This window comes from Ursus americanus, chromosome 3 (assembly GCF_024610735.1).
Source record: "Ursus americanus isolate L20-20 chromosome 3, mUrsAme1.1.p, whole genome shotgun sequence".
NCBI lineage: Eukaryota > Metazoa > Chordata > Mammalia > Carnivora > Ursidae > Ursus > Ursus americanus.
Window position 1 is genome coordinate 34460700 of NC_142129.1, and position 22357 is coordinate 34483056.

The 22357-nt window shown below is 34.3% G+C and overlaps 1 protein-coding gene across 8 annotated transcripts in view; it reads right to left on the reverse strand.

Annotated features, from left to right (window-relative positions):
* FOXP2 (forkhead box P2) overlaps window positions 1-22357 on the reverse strand; it is a 543555-nt gene that overhangs the window by 137362 nt on the left and 383836 nt on the right. For all 8 annotated transcript variants that reach the window (XM_087860884.1, XM_087860888.1, XM_087860887.1 and 5 more), the window contains one exon: window positions 15476-15565. In XM_087860884.1, the coding sequence (XP_087717010.1) occupies window positions 15476-15565 (90 nt within the window). The remainder of the gene's footprint in view (window positions 1-15475; window positions 15566-22357) is intronic.

Consider the following 22357-nt stretch of genomic DNA (forward strand, 5'->3'; position numbering starts at 1 on the left):
GAATGATTATTATCCTGAATTTTATCTAGCCAGATTGCCAACTCCCCATGGGTAAGAACACGTTTGAATCCCCTATGGCACCTGGTGTCTGCCTAGCGAAGTGTCTAACACACTAAGGGCATTTAGTCACATTTCTTTGATGGATTGATTGACTGAGGATGTAAATTCTAATACACGGAGATACTGTAAGCCACTTTTGAAATCCTACTGATGTTTTGTTTTTAGCTTGTGGCTTTTTCACTAGAGCATGATAATCATTTGTTTCATATGAAGTTCTATAGAGTAAGCCTTTCAATTCATTTCTACATTACTCCTGAACTCTCTTTTTATTAAATAAGTATCTACTTAAATAGAACAGGAAGCAAAAAGGTGTTGGGTAGGGAGAAAATACAGTAGCCAACCTCTGCTTTAGTTTAGCCGTGCTGGAAATTATTGAATGGGAATGCCAAATAAAATAACTACCTCAATTGCTTAAGTAATCATTTCCAATTTGATTTAAGAAATATTTCTATCAATTATTTTGAGAACAGATGTTTCTTTTAAAGCCATTTGTATTGGCATGACATTGTGAATCAGTGCTATTTTGGCCCTTTAAAGGTGATGGCAAGATACATCCTAGTGGCGAGTAATCCATTTATCAGTGCTCTGTCAGAAACCTGAGTGTTTAATGCACACTGCTCCAACAAGTTCTTGTATCCTCAAACACTCATGAATCACTAATCAGAAAATACCTGAGTCTTTTTCTTTTTTTTAACTCGATGTATATGTATCTCTGTATTTCATTTGATGGATTTCAATAGTCTAGTATTTGTCAAAGGGGCTGCAAAATGGGGCCTGAAGGCCAGAGCAGGGGAGAAAGGGAGGGAGAAAGAAAAGGAAAAAAGAAAAATGAAATAAAGAAAGGGGGGGGGAGTGAGAAAGGGAGGGAAAGAAGGAAATGGATATCTTCTTCAGAGGGAAAACGAGCTCTCAAGTATTACCTATTTCTAACTCTTCCCTATTTCCTTGCACCTTGCCCACCATATGCCTCTCTGCACTGGGAAGATATTAGGGTTTGATCTTCCAGCCTAATGATATGCAAAATGACTACTGCAAGTAAGTATTAGAAATGAAATAAAAAGAGGGGCGTCTGGGTGGCACAGCGGTTAAGCATCTGCCTTCTGCTCAGGGCGTGATCCCGGCGTTCTGGGATCGAGCCCCACATCAGGCTCTTCTGCTATGAGCCTGCTTCTTCCTCTCCCACTCCCCCTGCTTGTGTTCCCTCTCTCGCTGGCTGTCTCTATCTCTGTTGAATAAATAAATAAAATCTTAAAAAAAAAAAAGAAATGAAATAAAAAGAAACCACGTAAAGGAAGAGCAAGATAAAAAACAAATAGGCAAATCCTTAAAGATCATAATTTTACTACAAAGAATAAAAATAATATGGTTATTTGGGTTACTTTCTTTGCTTTCTACATTTATGATGTATTTCTCTAAAGGAAAGTTCATTATACTATTTCCTTTGTTTGAAAGATATAATCCAGTTGTACTAATTCCATAAACCATGTATTTTAAGAAGAAAATGGACTAAATTCATTTTAATTTCATCCTGGATAATTACTACAAAGCATGTAGGACCTATTAGAGAAGGTAAGATTATTAAAAATCATTATGCATTTACAGAATCTCAGATCCAAACCAATGATTAATTCTTACTCTCATGGTGCTCTGGATGAAGGGATGACAAACACCTAGCAGAATGATCTCTGTTTGGTTGGGCAGAGTCACATACGGCATGAGGACCTCCCCTTCTTTCTCTACTAGAATGGTTAGCCTTCAACTGAAGACAGATTGAGAAATTCTGTCCTTCCTATCTTCCCACCTGTCCCCAAACTGAGGATTCCTGAAGATATGATTCATTCATCCCCCCCCCTTTTTTTTTTGGTAAGAGAGGGAGTGGGGGAGGGGCAGAGGGAGAGAGAGAATCTTAGGCAGGCTCCACGGCCAGCACAGAGCCTGATGGGAGGCTGATCTCACAACTCTGAGATCATGAACTGAGCCAAAATCAAGAGTCAGATGCTTAACTGACTGAGCTGCCCACCTATGCACCCCATTCATTTCCATTTTAAAGCATGGTTGGAAAGGGTGACCTTGTAATCAGATGGAACTTATATTCAACCCTGGGTCCTTGGGAAAGTTAATGACCCTTTCTGGCTCTTGGATTCCCCGTAGGTAAAACAGGAGCAGCACCAACCAGTTTTGGGCTTAGGTGGAAATAAAATGACCAATCAGGGGTAAAGTACCTGAAAGGTAGAACAAGCAGGAACTTCTACAAGTCAGTGGAGCTGGAGGTGAGAGAGAATAAGGTTTCCTTGGAACTTCTTCTAGGTGCCGCACAAAGTACCTTTCTTTCCTAGTGTGCTGGCTTATAATACTGATAATTGCAGGAAATACAGAAAAAGTATGGAATATGTCTTTTATCTTCACTGCAGCTGGAAGGAAAGTTAGGAAAGTTATTGCTTTCCAGCAATACCAGAACCTAATATGTTATAGCAAACAAAAAATGTTATCCTGATTTTATTTAAAATTCAGCTTCTACGACTGTTGTTGTTGTTTTTTTTTTTTTTTAATATCACCCTTCAAAAACCACTGGCTTTTCTACTTGCAAAATATGCATATGCTTTACTTGTTTAAACTTCCCAGTCTTTGTTCTAGTACCCATGTATTTGCACCACGGTGCCGAACCAGCACTGCCAGGCATCAGTAGCAACTTCCAGAAGGGGGAAGAATCACCTCTGCTTAGCTGACTTAGCATTGTGCTTTACCTACTACTGAATATATACTGAATCTTTAAGAACATTTTAGTTATGACTAAAAATACTAAAACTTAGAATAAAGCCCTATAACCCACTGATCTTTAGTCATGTTAATACATAGGTTTGTGTCTTTCTAAATTTTCCTAGAAGAAAAAAACAACAAAATTTCTTGTCACTAAAGCATCTCAAGTCATAAAATCTCTTTTCACCTATCCCTGGGGCCACATGAGATGGTACTAACATCTATGGTAAACTGTTGGTGGCAGACACTATTAGGTACTTACTATAAAATTTATCCTTCCCCTTTTCTCTATGAAAAGGACCCAAACTTTGTTTGGTGTAAAAGTACCTGGTTAAATGTAATCAGCTTCCCAGATTTAGTTGAAGCAATGAATGTTCAGGTGATACTGTTCAGGCCGACGAGAAGAAAATAGAAGCTACTATGTAAGGCTTCTTGGAACACTTGTTACTAAACAGGGCTGATTCAGCTGGCTCACACTTGTTTGTATTTTGCCATCCCCTTCTTTCTGCCTGGAATATGGACATTTCGTCTGAGAAGGGGCAGCCACCTTGTGACCATGAAGACAAAGGTTACACAGGGGCAGAGCAGGAGGCTAAAAGAAACGCTGGTCTTTTGCGTCATCCTTGAGCAGCTGTATCAGCCCAATCTGGACTGTGTGTCTGAGGAGTCCATGTTTTATGAGAAAAATAAATCTGTATTTCTAAATAGAGCAGCTGATAAACTCCATAGAAAATTAGACAATATTTTAGTGGAAATATTCAAAATTCACATGGCTAAAACAACAGATACACTTAACTCATAAAAGTTATATACCAATAAATCATACAGAAAGTATAGTTCCTTGATGACTTTTGAAAAATCCTCACATCTCATTTGTAATCCTGTACATTTCCAATACAGTTTTGTTAAGCAGACTTCTTACTTCCAGTTCCCTAGTAAAAGTATCATTGATATTTAGGGGGGTTAGAAGCATGACTAGTACAGAGTAATGAAGCAGTATATCTTACTCAAAAGAAACAGACTGAATGGGGGGGAAGAGATTATTGTAAGCAAAATATTACACGTATATAAAATTAATAAACCAGAAGATAAAATCAGGAAAGAAAATATTTAAGAAAAGATAAAAGGAGAAAGAATTAATTGTTATTGTTAAATAAATATATTGCATGTTATCTACACAGGAAAAGGAATCAGTTGAAGTATTATTCATAAACAGACTGCCTAACTAGAGCGAAGACAAGATCTATTAGCAATGTGAGAGTGGGTGGGTAATGTGACCTCAATCATGTAACTGAATCTTTATAACTAATATATGTGGGATAATAAAAGTATGATATGGGTTCTGGAAATACACATGGGTGAGGCATTATTTCTCTCTGAAGAGTCAGAGAAGACTTGAGAGAATAGGGCCTTAACATTTGTGTAGGAGTTTGGCAACTGGTAACAGGGGGTGGGTGGGAATAACATTCTAAACAGAGGGAGAAATAGGAACAAAAGCAAGTAGGTGTCAATGTTCTTTTAGGTCATGGTGCCCTGGAAAGTGCCTGGTATAGAAGAAACAACCTATAAACATTTGTGAATGAATGAATAAATAAATACATAGCATGTTCAGTAAGCAGTAAGGATTAAGTCATGGTTGTAACGTATCAGGTATATGATGATGTGTATAACCATGCTGAGAGGCTGAAGAAAAAGGCAACTTTCATATTAGGGCAGAGGAATATGGCCCAATCAGATGAGAAGGGCTTATACCTGGAGATGGTAGAACACAATTAAGAAAAGTTGATAAAAACATTGGATAAGGGTGGAGAGAGATATATAATTTCAGTTGAAAACAACTTGATCTGGGTTGAGATGCCCCAGTGAGCAACTGCAAAAACACATCTGGAGCCTTGGAGAAAGGAGGGACTTGATTATAGACTACCCCTGGTCAATGGACACCACACATCTACACAAAATGTACTATGTGCCAGATACTGGAACTGTGAGGATGAGTGAGACTGTCCCGGCCTCAAGGAACGTATAGCAATTATGCTTCAGTGTGGTACGTACGAGAATAGGAGTAGGTATATGACATAGAAGTAATGTATAAAAAGGGATAATTAATTCTATTTGTGTGTGTGTGGCAGGAGAAGGTATCAGAAGAGACTTCACAGAGTAGCTGACAATGGGAATTTCAAAGCTACCCAGAAGTTTTCTGGATGACATGGAGAAGTGCATACTGAGAAAAGAAAGGAAGTGTCAGCTTTGTGCAGCCATAAAGCAATGTCAGAGAAACTGCTGTTCATATAACATGTAAAAAGTGTGTGGTGGACAATGAGATCAGCATGCCAGGGCCATTGCAGCAGACAGCTATCTTGGAAGCCATGAGCCTTTTCCTTAAGGTTTCTAACATGGAAAGGGAGGACAACTGGGCATGGTGGATCTGTACTGAGGACTTTAGAAAGGAGATATTATTATTTTTTTATTTTTATTTTTTAGATTTATTTATTTATTTATTTTGAGAGAGAGTGTGTGTGCAAGTGAGCGGGGGGAGGGGCAGAGAGAAGGGGAGGATCTCAAGCAGACTCCACACTGAGTAGGGCTTGCTATCACCACCCTGAGATCATAACCTGAGCCAAAATCAAGAGTCTGAAGCTTAACCGACTGAGCCACCCAGATGCCCCCAAATGTTATTTTTTTTTAAATCAAAGATAAGAAGAGAGTGAGTTCATCAGTGATGATTTTACTGACAGTACTGATGAGAACTGACTGAAAGTAAAAATAAAATTCTGACAATATTGTTGGAAATGATCCTGGAAAGAATAAACAGAGAGAGATGTCTCAAGAAACCTACTCAGGGGCCTTTTTAATGAGCTCAGATTTAAAGACATATATCTAAAAAAAATAAAGCAAGGAAACAAAGAAAAACAAAACACAGGACAGAGATTCAAAGAGTGCTAAGCCTGGCAGGAGCATGAAGCACAGTTCGTTCAGCTTTTTCATTGTGTAGGTTGGGAAACAGAGGCCCAGAGGGGAAAAATGACACAGTACGTTAATAAGAGAATTCACATTCAGTACTTTTTTATTACAGGGACCCACGGTTGCAGAAGAGTAGTTCAGGGTTCCTGCATATACTACTTTGTAGATCAGCTGCATTAGAATCTTCTGGAGAGTCTAAAATATTTTAATTTTCCAAATCCCATCCCCCCCAAAATTTTATGCAATGGTCTGGGGTGGACCCTAGATTCTCCATTTTTTAAAGGTTTTCAAGTAATTTCTTGGATTTGGAAACCACTGGTCTAAATGAAGTCTAAGACTGTGTAGAAGACTAGGGGGTGATTACTGGTTAAGGGAAATACATTCTCCTGTAATAAAAGAGAAAATTTGCAAAGATGCCCTAGTTTTTGAGAAACTAAACCTTTAATCATATTTGAATCACCAATTAGTATGTTTTAAATGTCTGTCACATGCTTGGTTCTATGGGAAGAAAGGCAGAATATGAAGAGAATGATTTTATCTTTGTGGAGTTTTTGTTTGCTTGTTTTGTTTTTACAAAGATACTCTATTGAAGAATTTACTAGAGTTTTTCTGTGAGACAACAGATTTTCCTCATGTCAGCACATCATAATGCTCAGTGTGTTCCTTGGTTTGTCACTTGAGAACTTGCAGTAGCACTCGCAGTAGAAGATATCAAGGTGGCAGCTTTTACAGCAGTGCAAGTGTTAGCAATAGAAATGTAAGAATTTATATACTGTGCAAAGGAATTTTCTGTCTATTTTGTGTTATGAAAATGCTTACCTACTAGGTACCACCTGTTCTATGTCTATACTGATAAAACGATAAAAATCGGCACAGACAACAAAGACTTTAAAAAAAAATAACCACCAAATACCTTTAGGTAAGCTGGATGTTATTCGACTGTGAACTGAATGTAAACAGCTCTCATTTCAGGGCTAAAACATCAAGCTCAGAATGCCTGGGTCAAACACCCAACAACCCATGGTCATTAACATAAAGCTTCTACTCCTCTACTGAACTTCCAAGAGGGTTTTTCATCCCCAAGACACTGCCTTCCTGCATGCCCTTAAAAACATTCCAGGCAACTTTTACTCTGAAAGAGCATTCCAGGTCACTTATTAATGTCACTGAGACTTAAAATTAAGGAGGAGGAAATGTTAATATTGAGAGCCTTTCTCAATTCTTCACATAAAATATTAGCAAGTAAGGTGGGGCAACTTATTTGTTCGTTCTGGATTCTTCCTCACATATGCTAGAGTGCAAGATCCAGTAGAATGGATTCTTAAAAGTTCACAGATGTTGAGGACTGGCCTGATTATTCTAAGATGACCAAGTTCCAAAGTTCCAGGCATTATACTTCCGCAATTTGTCAGGCCATGAAACTGAATCAAGCATGCTGGGAGGAGGCTGATGTAGTTTTTAGATCGCTGACTTCTCACCTACATAAACTAACTCCTCCAATCCCACAGATTCTTCTATTATGAATGTAGCTTTGTTGTTCTCTACCTGTTCTCATTGATACAGGACAGCCTGTGAGGTTAAAAAAAAAAAAGTTTCTTCTTAAAAAAAATGATATTAGTCAAGAGGTAAACTTTATTGAAAGCTGAAAGCTGTTAACTTATACTACACTTGGCAGGTGACAATGGTAGCTTGATTCAGAGTAAGAATAGTATTTGGAAGGAAGCCTGCATAGATTGCGCCATATTTTTGAACAGGGAATTTCTTGAATTTGAGGGTTCAGGAGGATCTCAGGATGCATACCTTGTGAATGTCAAGGGTCTACTATAATTAGTTCTCATGAGTGGTTTCTTCCTTATCCAATCAGAGAACATAATTTTCATCTTAAAAAATCTACTACACTATAGCAATTTATTAATATTTATTAAGTGCCTTTGGGAAAAGTAACTTAGTGCCCAACCATAATTTAACTTAAAATGTGTTAGATTCTTATAATGAGCTTATATGATTTTCATATTAAGGTAGGGTGACTTAAATATTTTTGAAAGAACAATTCGTTATACTTCTGTTTGATCATTTCAAATGCTGTGCTTCCAAATTCAGCGTTATTTAAATAATCATAATCAGCACAACTTGAGATCTCCATGAAAAACTGGCCATTTAATATAACTATCCTAAGCAATTCTAGTTTGAATATTCATCTCTCAGTGAGTTTTCTGGAAAATCTGACAAAAGGATTTAAGGAATGACAGCAACCATTCTGATGGTGACTTTTAAAGAGCCACCTATAAACGTTACCAGTAACAGGAGCATGTTAGCACTAAATGAAATGCCCCAAGGTTCTAAGTAGCTGAGATATTCAAGAGCAGAGTTACTTTCATACTAAAACTACAACTTAAAAAAGCAAGATGGAAACTTCTCTTGGGGCAAGATAAGAACTAAATATCAGATACTGGATTGTAAGAAGAAGCAAACTTTTCCTATTTTATTGATAAGATGATATGCTAGAATATCTTTTACGTTCAAGATAGAATTAAGTAATTACAGGTATTTAAAGCTACTCTTTTCTCAATCTGTGACTGAAGGGATAAGGATTAAACAAAATGGACAAGATTACGTGATGAGAGAAAAGAACAGATAAAGGAAGATAGAGTACAGTAGGAAAGTTGAAGGTAGTAGAGAAATTTTAAGAAAACCAACTGGAAAGGTAGAATGCAGGATGATAGAAACATATGAATAAAATCCACTGAGGACACACAAGGAATCTTAAATGTAAGTGAATTTCAAAATAATTTCACTTTTTGTCTTTAATCATGTACTCACACTGTTCACTTTGTCATTCAATTTAGCTTGTACAACACCTCCAAACATCTTAAGATAAAATTCACAGCATAAGTCTTAAATCCTATGGAGAGCTCCCTTAACAATATTAATGTTCTATTTCTTTCTTCCTCTCACTTTAGTTAAGATAGAGAAGTCAAGGGAATATGTTCTTAGAATCCTAATGGATTACACAATGAAACACATGCTTGGGTAGGTAACAAAAGGGAAAATTTAACCTCCTAGAAAGCAGTTTTCTTCCAGATTGAATTTATGGGAACTCAGTATTAGATATGCAATATACATTTACTTTTACAATTAGAGACACAGCAATCTGAGAAATAGAAGTACATTTACTAATTCTCCGTTTTCCAGTTAACATTCACATTAAAGTTTTTTTTCCCATTCATTATTGATCACTTTAGTACGGCAGATCCTAAGAGTTACTGGTGAATGACAAAGAAAGGGGGGGACTAAAAATCACCGATCTTGCAATTCAACAATGTATGTATGAAAATGCTCATCCTCATGAACATTGCTTGTTATGGTTTACAAGCTCCACCTTTTAAAAACTGTTCTGCTTCTTGACCTTCCTTGATATATTAAATGCTAACCTGGTTCTTCTTTTCCTGTCTTTTTTTTTTCTTTCTTTCTCTGCTTCTTTTCCTTCTTGCTCTAAAAAAATGTGGATGTTACTGAGCTCCTCTTGGTAAATCATCTTTCCCAGATATCTTCTCCACTCTCATGAATTCATCTTTCACTTCTGGATTATTTCACAAATATTTGTCTCTGGCTATAAGCTCTCAGTCAAGTTCTAATTTTCTAAATGTTTGCTACTTCAACTTGTTTTTCTTGCCATTACCTCAAACTCAACAATTCTAAGGCTCAATCCATCATATGCCTATTTAAATAATTTTTTAAAAAGTTTATCCTTATTCCAGATCCCTTGCAATTCCCCTCCCCCAAAACATCCTCCAAATGCTCCACTGTTGACTAGGTCTTCACAAAACACTGCTTTGATCATATCACATGCTTATCAAAAACCTTTAAGGTTCCTGCTACCTAAACCATGTAGTACATACTCGTTAGCTTGGCATTTAGGGTTCATAGCATCTATACAAGTATTTATTGAGCTCTATTATTCACCAGGCATCATTAGGCACTGGAGATGAGCAGGACGATCATGGTCCCTGCTCTCATAGAGCTCACAGTCTAGTAGGAAAGGCAAACATTAAAATGTAAGCTTATATGTGGCCAGTGTGAAATATGGATACTTTAGGGACCTCTAGAACGGAGAGATACTTGAGTAGTACCTAAAACACTCACTGTTGTTTTCTTATAAATTAGGCATACGTAGTGAGTAGTGAAAATTCTGGCCAAAGCAAAGGAACCATATTATAGAATATTTATCATAACCTTGGATTAAATATCAATTTGCTGGAGCTGATCACAATGGGAATTATTTATTAACTCATTATAAGTGCAAGGATTTACATTAGTACTTTATATAATATTCTTTGTAGTCTTCATAACAATCTTGCAAGATGGGTATCCTTATTCCCTTTTTAGAGATGAGGTAACAGCCTCTAAGAGATAGACTCCAAGGACTCTACCCTAAGTCCTACTAATTAATTAAAGTCAAGGTAGGCTTCAGACTCAAAACACATGTTCTTTCTCCTACCTGCCATGATTAGATCATACACAAGTTTTCCACACAAGGACACTTAGGAACGATGGACTAGACATCCTAGAGCCTCCTCCACAGGGTGTCAGCCTTGAGCAGCTGGCCACAGGTCAACATCACAGTATTTTGAGAAGATTTTGTTCTGTAACATTCTTGTAAAACTGCCTATTTCATGTTGCCTTTTAAGAAATGTTCTCTACTGTAATGGGAAAATCAGGACTACACAAGGCATAATCAGTCCTTGTGAATAGTTTTTAAGTTAAACTCTTTTAAAATCTATGATTTATGATATAAAAACAATGTATTAGAATTACTGCTTAACTTTTTGATACACAGGAAATATAAATAACAAAAAAACTTTTAAAAATCTTATTAAATTTTCTGCATCAGTGTACATTGCCCTACTCAAATCATACTGCAAATTTCTTTATTATTTTACTTTCAGTATTTCAAACAAAATGTGTTTTAGCTTCTCTCTAATTCTTATATACTAGAAATCCGAAATTATGTTGAAGAGGAAATATTCAATATTATTTTTTACCACTGCATGCATAAACTTTTATAATTTCCTAAACATATTTATCAATGTCTAATTCTGTACCTACAGTTAGAAATTTCTCCCAGAATATATATTTCATTATTTATATTTTATACTTTATTCTTGATTTTTTTCCTAGAATATGAAATTTTAGAAGTGCTGATCAGTTTATTGCAGAATTTGTTTTGTCTGCAGATGTCAATTTTAGCATTTTGAACTGAAGAAGTAGAGAAGGTAGAAATTCACTAAATTGTATCATATTACAACATATTTTAATGTAGATTATTAAAGTAAATACATAGGTAAAATAATTCTTCGTGTAGCTTATATTTCTCCTAAAATTAATTTATTAAACTAGTTCAAGGCATTAAACAGAACAAAGTTTCCTCAGATATTGTACAAAATGATACTTGCACAGTGGTTTCCATGTATATGAGATTTAATACTTTGATTCCAAAACATTATTTTTGGCTATGGTATGTTAATAAAAAAGTGCTTTGTAACTATAACAAACAAACAAACAAACATACTCCTTAACTCATAAATTAATACCCAGCAAGATACACCTATTCCTGAAAAATTAAGATGCCTATAACTTACTTCAAAAAAAATAAATCTGTAAGCACAGATTATATTATTTTGCTGATCGGTAAGCCCAATGTCTTTATTTTAAAAATGTTGAGCGGCTTCCTTAAACTTATGTAACTAGTTTGTGGCAGAGTCAGAATAAGACCCCTAAGTTTAATTCACTTTTGCTTTTTATTCTTCCAATCTTCAACTATTTAACACAGTTATTTAAAAAAAAAAAAAGTTTAATTACCTATTGGAAAAGAGAACCTTATATTAGATTTTAACCTACAATGAAGGAAGTGATTACAATACTATATACTAATATTCATCTAAGATAGCAAAGCAATGTCATTTACCTTAAATTTACGTCTCTGCTCTGCACAGCTGTTGAAGAACCACAAGTCTGTCTCATGGCTGTAAATGTAACAAGAACAATAATGCGACCAATTTTCATACCTAAACTAAGTTAAGTAGATTTGTCATAGGCTAGAAAACTGATAATGTATTTTACAAAAAAGATTAAAGATTTACAGTTTCTTGAAGTGTGCATGTGTGCATATGCATATGCAAATGTATGTCTTTGTGTGCATGTGCATGCATGTTTTTAAAGAGTAAAAAAATTTATTTTTAAACTGGAAATTAGTTTCATGAAATTGAAAGCATTACTTATTCTCTTTGGCTAACTTTTCTTTTTATGGACTACTATGGGTATACCAAGTCTATGAATTTCCAGGAGTAGATAGTAATAAATATCACACATCAAGATAAAAGGTTGTCTTCAGGTGTTATGTATGTTTTCTGGGGTACATAGTAAGAATGCAAAGAAGAAACATCTGGTAATGCTTAGGTTGCTATCAGCTCCCATTTGCATCACAATCTTTATATATTATTCATCAATATGTCATTAATCAATGTACCTACTGATTGGACCTATTCAACTGGTGTTTTATGTAATGAATAGAAAATGTAAACATGTTTCAAATACATATATTCAGATACCTGTACATGAAAGTGAAATTACTACACAATCCGTACTCAAGCTTGTCAGATGTGATTTTTTTCTTTCCATTTTGTATTAGATAGGCTAATATCTATGCCATCTATAGCACAAAACCCTGAAAAAATGTAAATGAAAAAGTAATAGTAGATAAATACTAGTCTTCTAGAAATAGACTATCATGTCACACTTCAAATCTGGCTACCACTTCTCAACATTTAAAAGAAATCAGTTGAGTGTAACAAGATTGTTCTTGTGACTTGAGCCTTTAAAACAGATTTTTTAAAAATCTGTATTTTTTCAAACTTTATAAAACAGTTCTCCATCAAAACCATATTTTAAAATGAAAAACACATACGCTCCTTTGGTCCTCTAAAAATGTGTTATGCCTGATATAACACAAACCACCATGATCTATGATCAGCACCAAATATACCTAGCCTTTGCAAGTGCAGATTTTGAAACATGTTCAATTATTTTTAGGAATTTTAAGACATAATCTACACCAACTCTATTTTGAAAGATTGGTTAAACTCTTAGTTAAGCAGAAAAAGAATAAGACTGTGAAAAAAATTAAAGTTTTAAAGTGTTAAACTTATATTAAATGGTTAAAATTTTTAACAAAAATATTCAGCCCTTTAACGTAAGTGGTAATAGTGCAACTCACATTAAATAGCATTTGCAGATGCAAGGATAAGCATTACCTAATACCCTCATTTAACAACATATGTAAACTAGTATAAAATGCTTTTAGGTTTTCAACACAATACCAGTATGTTTACAGTTGCTAAACTCACCAAATACAATGAAATACTAAAACTTTAGGCTCACATTATATTAATAGCAGTATATATTTTGGTGAACAGATAAGCCTTCATTCATTATTTCTAAATTCTCATTCATAAAAACCAACTGTTCATTTCTATGACGTTTTGGCATTAGACCTGATTAAAATACAAAATAGTTTAAAAAATGCTACAGTTCTACATAGAGATATACTCATATCAATATGCATCATAAAATACTAAATATAAGTGACACAAGAAAAGTCTTTGTAGTAATGGTTAGCACCTGAAATTGTTAAAAGGTATTTAAATTACTTTCAATCACTCTTTCACAATAAAATAACAAAACTGAGGACTTCTGCTCAAGATTTTATTTATACAACATCTGGTACATAAGCAACAATTTCTGATTTTAGAGTCACTAACATCCCTACATTATATGTGTATGTTTTCTAAGAAAAATTATGTACATTTTAGTTAAACAAAGTATCAAATCTTGCCTTCCAATACAACAACAATAAAAGAAAGAAGAAAGAAAGAAAGAAAGAAAGAAAGAAAGAAAGAAAGAAAGAAAGAAAGAAAAAGAAAGAAAGAAAGAAAGGAAGGAAGAAAGAAAAACTAAAGCCCAGCCATTCTTTCCAGAGATGCCCTGGTAACCAGCAATAAAGAAACTTCTACTGGACTTAGCTTTGGGGCAGAAGGAACAACTACTTGGCCTATTTTGTCAACAGACAGGTTAAAACAGAATTAGGACAATATGTATGTAGTGTTTTTCCAATAGTCAAAACAATAAACTCCTACCTTTGGCTTATGCTGCCAGCATCTAACCCTCCTCTGCTATGCCAACAACAGTGCAAAATTCCCACTCGGAAGCCACAGTGAAGGAAACATTTCATTTGCTATCTTCTGTGACTTTTATGTAAATTTTTCTCTGTCATGCAAATATATGGAGAGGCTGTCTTGGAATAAGACAATTCGACGGAAAGACACCAATCACTGGCATTACTTGGGGAGAGATGATGGTGAGGAAGCTGTGTCGCCATAAAATTACTGATTAGTTCAAACAAAAGAGTGTGACGTTTATTAAAAAAATTAAAATGAATCTTAAACTCAGGCTGATTCAATACAACATTTGCACTCATGGCAGACATTTGAACTTTAGACTGTTGGAACACATCCCCTCTCCACAAGTCCTCCTTCTTCCCACCCCTCTCCCGCAAACGGGTTTGTTCCCAAGAATATATATTCTCATCTCAAATTTGCCTAGGGACCAAAAATTTAATCCAGTTTTTACATAATAAGTAGTTTCTGGATTGTGTAGAACAGTAGCCTGTAATTCTCTGTCATACATCCTAAGCTTCAGGATGCCACCATATAAGACTTAGTTACCAACATCTGGGAGTACACCTGAAAATAAAAATATACAGCTAGGCTATTAAAAAAAAAAATCCAAGATTATTTTGGTAAAATAAAGCAACAAGAAAGATGCTTACTTTTTTTTTTTTCAAACTAAGCTTACCTTATTAGACATGTACATAGCCCACGATCAGGAAAAAGCATTGCTTATCTTTCAACAGAGCTGATAAAACATTTTGAGAGATGTTTTATGTAACCTCAGATTCTACCTTCCAAACATTTAATAATTACACGCTAAAAATGTTTCTTCCCCCCAAACAGTGTCCTATGTACTCTGGGTAAGATTATATAAAACAATGGTTATATTATATAACAAAAAGTTACTTTAAAGGACATACATACTATCAGTTTCACAGGACAAACATAGTGAATAAGGACAACAAACTCCAGAATGTGTTTTTATAACTGTAGCAACAGCAATAACTCCTTGGCAAACTCCAACAGTTTTTTTGGCAACCCTGGAGGTTTTCTGCATTTGTCACGTGGATACAACTGCAAGGGTTGTCTAAGCCTGCTTTGTCTCCTTCCGTACCACCTTACTATGGTTTTGCTTTTAAGGAAGAAATTTCACATTTTACTTTAACTTATTCGTGAATAAAATTCCATTAAAATCCCACAAGGGAGTTTTATACAAAACTTCTAATGCTTACATATACCAAATGTGGTTTCTATATAATTTTTGTAATAAGTGACCTTGTAGACTTTTGAAATCTATGGGAATAGAAATTTTGTTTTCCTTTCAAGATAAAATGAGCTCTCTTTTTGAATTAAAATTACCGACATATGCAAATGTAAAAATTTTCTGAATGTATACAACTGGCTCTGCACATTTGTTATCATTATGAACATCTTTTAAAATAAGATCCCAAGGACAAGAATGCTTTACTAACCTGAAGTGGTCTCTGTTTATCACTGTTCTTAGGAGATTTCAATCCACTTGTTTGCTGCTGTAAGAGAAGTTGTCTTGCTGCTTGGAGAGCCTAGAAGTAAAAAGGGGGCAATATCTAAATACTTTGCTGAAAGGTAAATTGATTATCAATAACTGATTATTCCTTGGTTAACAGTAAAAGGCTTCAATGTATGAGAACCCCTTTCCCATCCTCCTTTCTAGAGAGAATTATTAAAGATCTTCTAATGTGAAATAAAAATTCCACATATCACACATATACAACTTTACTTAAAGTCATAGAGATACATGTAATCCTGCAGGAAATAAAGTTAATTTGTTTAAAGTGCTTAAAGAGGAAAAAATCATAAACTGCATCAATAACCTCATTTCCACAAGGAACTTGTCTTTGAGTGTTCAACTAAAATGCCCACTCCCTTTTAAATTATCATTCAATTTGCATTTTCATATTACAATTTTGAAGCAAAAGCAGTAGACTTCAAGTGTTACCGGAAGCTGTAATTAAATTTGACAAATCAACATCAGATTATCTTGAAAGTGAATTAATAAGGATTTTCACTAAAGATTAAAAACACTTTTTTTGTACTTACAATTCAAGGGGAAACCTCTCCTTTGACAAAATAAAGTGCAGTTTTAATGCCAAATAAAATTGAGTGGTTTTCATTTGCATTCTTAGCAAAATCAGAGAACAAAGAAATTACCACTCAACCAATCAGGTTTGTTTCTATGTGTGACAGAATACCAATCAAAATAGAAGATGTTTTCATTTATTTTTATGTTTTTTCCCCCATTCAGGAAAATAAAACCTAACATAAGAAATTAATGTAAGCATTTCTTTTACAGGAGGAGAGACAGTTTGGTGGTTGTATTATATAAACTTATATAAAAACGAGTGCCATAAAAAATACATATTGAGATGTTTTAAAAGTAGCAGTTTAAATTGAGGGGAAAAAAAAACTTTTTAAGAGCCTCTACTTTGCAAACTCATTTTTTTCTCCCAATAACTGCGTTCAATGTACACTAAAGATGAAAATTTTCAACACATATGACTAAAATAAATCATTGCCCTACTCTGTTATTCAGTGTTTTAGACTACGAGGTAAATTCTACATGATGGGAGAAATATCTTAGATCAATATTCTACTCTAATAATTGAGATTCCAAGCTGATAAAAAGTACAATTTTGATTGGAATCAATGATCTGGTTTTTAAGAGAGTTTCTAGTATCCATGACAACAGTTGCTTTGACAAGATGTGCATATGGCATTACACTGCCAGCTGGTGTGAACAATGTTTGAACTACTGCATTGAGATGCTGAGCAAACAGAAAAAGTTGCCACGTCTTAACCCTCAGGGAAGGCAGTCATCCCCTGATCAATTATGAAAAGACAGAGAGAGGGCTGCTACAGTCTGGCTCCAAGCAAGTTTTCTGAGAAGGCAGGCAGACATAGAAACCAAAGTAAACAAACTGAAGGCACTAGCACCATCCCCTAACAACACTGATTTGTCTTCCCGGAGCAGGATCTGGCATAGTTTGTAAAGCACACTTTTTACATTTGGAAACACACTCACTCATAGCAATCTTTTGTTTTTTCAGTTTTTCAAGGAATTACAACCTAAATGTTTCTAAGGATGGCACATTCCAGTGAACTCAGGAAATTTTATTATCAAGTTCATGGTGAAAAAAAAAAAGACCAAATAAAAAATTCCACAAATACTTTATTAACACAAAACTTAGTTTAAAATACACTTAATATTCTAAATAATACAACTCTCCTTTTTAATCGCAACGTATGAAAAAACTCCAAATGACATTTTTCAAGTGGAAATTATGATAGTGTGACTTAGGCTGTGTTGTGTCTATGTGAAACTCTCAAAAAAAAAAAAAATCTGTCAACTATTTTCGCCTTTGATGCCAAAATCCACACAAATTTTGCCTAATATTTTTCATAAGATTGTTTTTTTCCTTTGAGTTCACTAGTTTATTTCAGTATACATGTACTCTTCGGTAGCTTATATTTAATTCTGTAGCCGTTTATTATTCTTAAAGGATTCTAATGAACACAGTTCTGAAACCTGAAATCATGAATGGCTTGGACTAAAAGCAATCTTAGGAATCATCTACTCTGATGCCCTCGGTTTAGCAAATGAGAATAATGAGGCCTAGAGTAATCAAGTGTTTTGTTCAAGGTCTTCTGCTTCCAGGTCAGAGTGCATTCCAGTGGGCCATACTGTCTCTGTCCCATCAAAGAAACCATTAGATGGCAATGAGTAAAACTCTCGTTAAGGAGAACATATGGCACCATGATGAATTATTTTCACCTGTAAAGAGAGAATATTCATTTATCAAAACCTAAAAGAAAAACTACAACATGATCTTTTTATGTCTGAATTTGTAAGTGTTTGAATGGAACAACTACCACTGAATATATATTGTTTTTATGGCTAAGTGTTCCGATGTCCTTGACTTGGGTTTCACCATATACTCTACCAATACCTGATGGAACTCTGAACTCTTCTAACATTCTGATCATTTGACCAGTTATTGCAAATAAACTGAAGAATTCTAGAGCTAGACATAAACCCTACAGACTGTTTAGCCTAGCCTGCATATTCTGCAGACAAGTGACTGAAGGACCAATACAATAACTTGATTAAAGTCCAAAGCAGTAGCACAGTTTGGTCAAAAGTTCAGGCTCTTGTCTCCTAAGCCTAGAGTCCTATTCATTTCATCACCTTGCATGATGTTCGTTCAGCTCAGCCCAAACAAGTAACCCAATGGAATACATAACATCCACTGACTATAGAAAGACACTGGAAAATTAGATCTATTAGAATTGCAGCTCACGAAAATTTCACTGGACAAAAGCATACATGTATACTGTTTTTAAAGGAGTAATAATTATAATGGAATACCACCAATGTCCAGATAAACTTTTAAAGTACCTTGGTTTCCGTACACATTTAAAGTTATCTTTAAAATAGTCCAGGATCATCTTTTAATACAAATTCTTGTGAAAAAGAACCACTATCTTCACATTCTTTTAATAGCAGTAGAGACTGCTAGAGTAAACATTAAGAGGTGGGAGAACAAAAAACAACTCTAAGAGATCAGAATGATTTAAAACTCATAAGTAGGAATCTTTGGCAGTTTGCATTCTCACTGCAGGCATTGCATGACATTTTTATTTTCAGTATTCTGGATATCATTTTAGGACTGAATTTCAATAAACAATTGCTCAGAGACATTTAGTTCATCTTTGTAATTTATTACTGTAGCGAAGCAAAAGATGAAAGATTAGGAGATAAAATACTTTCATCAATATAAGGTGTTAGGTGTCAAATTACATAAAATATTATTTTGAAAATCACTTGCCCACTAACATTGGTAAATAGAAAAGATAAATTCCAGGGCCAGGCATTAAGTTCTATGAGATGTTTAGGTATTTATATGATCACCCACCCTCTGCAAAAACAAAAACAAACCTTAGAACAAAAGGCAAAAGATGTTTACAAAATCTCCTTTAATAGACTGAGTGTGATTCTAGTGAACAACAAGAAAGAGGTTTCTAAGGCAGCCAACCCTATCTAGTTTCCAAAAACACATTTGTTTTGAATTAAGAGTGCACTTTACTTAATGAAGTTATCTAATTTTAGTAAAGCTAAAAAAAATTAAGGTAGGACATTTTAAAAATTGGAATCAGATTAAATTAAAATATCTTGAAAAGATGAATAAAAATCTTTCTAATAGATTAAAGATACACTTTTCGTTAGGCTGCAGAGGTGTGGGAATGCATAAGTTTTTCAGAATTCAGTGTATCTTGCTCTAAAAAATGTTCTGCATTTTATGTTAACTGGAATTTAAATAAAAACTTAAAAAATATTTATTGAAAACACCATTCCCAATAGATACTGTTTAATTTCAAATAAATTAAAATTCTGTAAGAAAAACAAAGTTCAAGCATATCACCCCTCCACAACAGTAATAACTCTATGCTACCTATGAATCTCATATGCAGAGAGTAACTCTAGTGAGGAGGTCATTATGAGAATTAAGAGTACAAAAGCTTTGTAACCTGTCAGATCAATACTGTTTTCTTCTTAGGAACACTGAAAACTTTCACCAGGAGTAAGATTGTTTGAGAATAGCTTAGAAACACCCAGTGAAACCAAAAATGTTGAGTATTCTAAGGTTTATAAATAACTTCTTTTTTTTTTCAAAGTAAATATATGTATATTTTGGGAGAAAACAGACATCACTCATATCTCTCCCCATAAAAATAGGAATGCTTAACCTATCAGCCTGTTGCATTTGAGACATTAAAATGAAAAATGACATCTACACCCATTAATATCTTCAATGTATAAACAGCACAGCATGACACATTCTTGAGAGCTGAAGGCTACAAAATCTCTCTGAAACATAAATAACAAAGCACTCAGAAGCATATTTGATGTTGATATTCATCTCTGAGAAAAACACTGCTGCCTAGGCTTCTTATGAAAATAGATGCAGCCCAAATGGATCTCCTGTAATTGGTTTCAGATAGCGAGGTCAGAAGAAATATGATACAAGAAACGATTATGTGGAACAGGCAAAACAAGAATGTTTACACAGGCACTCCCTAGTTATACTGACAAGGGGTGTATACTTTGCAGATAACCAGAACCAAAAAATAAAAAATAAAAAAAATTAAAAAAAAATTGCCAGCAGGACCTTCAAAAATTTGCTCCTCATACTCACGTTTTAACCTTTAACATGTGATGTCTTTAACACGTTACTTTGAATACTGAACGTAAAATAAGTTTTCAAACAGAATTTCATTGTCTAATTATTTTCAGAAGTGTGGTTGATAAAAAGCGTATTTGGATCCTTCCACGAAGGATATGAATTCCTATTCTGTTTGGCCTTTCCTCGCATTATGTTCCCACTAAAGAGAATATACTGATAAATGTAATCTGAAGTCTCATAATGCTATTTAATAGAAGAAAATTAATCATCTAATTGTCATATCCTATTTTCAAACAGCAATCTATCAGAGTGAAATTATGCATCTGTAGCTATTGACCTTTCATTTTATCATGGCTGATCCATAATTAGCCTAAGTTTGTTTTGGAAAAAAGCTAATTGCTACAAAATATTTTTTACAATAATTGTTATTTTTGTTTTACAGTATATCTTACATAAAGTTAAAGAATAAATGTGTAGATATATTGTGTTCATAGCATGGACTACTAGGGGAGTCAAATTGAGAAGCTAAGATCTTTTATTTCATGGTACTATAACAAGACTGAGTAATTAATTAGAAAGCATCCTATTTACCAATCAACTGTCAGGCTGTTTTGGCTCGGCATTCGTGATCCAAAGGAGAGGCAACTGAGGTATTGAATATGTGATGGAATGGATTCTTAAGTCATTCTTAGAAGTTCTAACAAAATTGTCCAGGTTCAGATCCAAACCCAATATTCAGTTCCTTTCAGGATGGCTCCAAACTCTCAGATAAGCTCAGAAACCCTTTTGTAAAATAAGCCTGTGAATTAATGGTAATTAATGGCTAAGACAGGTTTTGTTTTTTCAGGTCTAGAGTCATATACTCAGTTTAATGGGATGAACACATTCTCTTCCTTAGAGCTGGCATTCCACAGGCTACAGTAAATAATACTAAGCAGCCTGGTATTCATGTTTCTATTTTCTTTATTATGCTGCTGCTAATAATAATGAATTGCTAATGCAACCCATAAAGGACATTAATATAATCAATAGAAATACTAAATAGAATTCCATTCACAAATTAAGGAATTCTGTCCAACTTCAAAAGTCCCAAGTATGAAAGGTAAAGAGGAATTGGAATTAATTTTATTAAAATTATTAAAATTAAGATTTTACAATTTTTCTTTATTATGGTACATGTTCCAGGAGCTACAATGGTTTATGTGCAGTCTTTCAGTCATTTCTCTTTCTGCTATAAAATATTTTATTATTTTTCCAAACATGCTTTGGATTTACTTTTTATTTCTCACATACCTACAGTTGCTTTTTTTCCTCATTATGGGGCCAATGCCATCTTTAGTTTGGATATGGACTAAAGACCTATCACTGCTACACTGTTATAATGTCAACTGGCACACTAGATATTAATGAAAATAAATGCTACTAAATTATAGTATGATATCTGAAAGTAAACTATTATTTGAATCCTGGATTTCCTCTTCAATTTAATAATAAAATTGCAAAAGAGGTAGAATTTGGAAAAGTATTTGCAAGAATAAAATACATCAAAAATTACTTGTCATTAAAAATTTTTTTGCAAGTATGTTCCATGTACCAAGCAAAGAACTAACCATTGCACACTTGTGGAGGTAGGAAGTGGGTGATATGACGTTGTTTTTACCTTCAAAGAGCTTTGTGTCTAATAAGAAACATTTGGTTTAAAGTCAAAAGTTCATAAAAATGTTTTAAAAATATTTCAGGGGTTCATAAACTGAAGACATTATTTTCAGTTGGGAAGCTCAGATAAATTTTTATGGGGATGCAAAAAATGGGATGAACTTATATGACAAATAGTTCATCTTGTAAAGGTGACAGGAGATGGCCATACCAAGCAGTGGCAAAGAATATGTGGGATCATACACAGTGAAAAGAAAATAACTAATCTTGGATAAAGCATGTGCTTAGCTTAGGAGCTAGTTAAACATCATGGGAAGGAAGGTTGGAGCTAATTAATGAACATAACTAAACACTCAATGGAAAAAAAGTCTTCATATTATTTAGAAGGTAAAGGCAGATGTTGCTAAATCTGCAAATGATGAGATAAGCCTGACCCCACGACAATACTGAGGTCCTGTTGTGAAGGACAGATAAGAA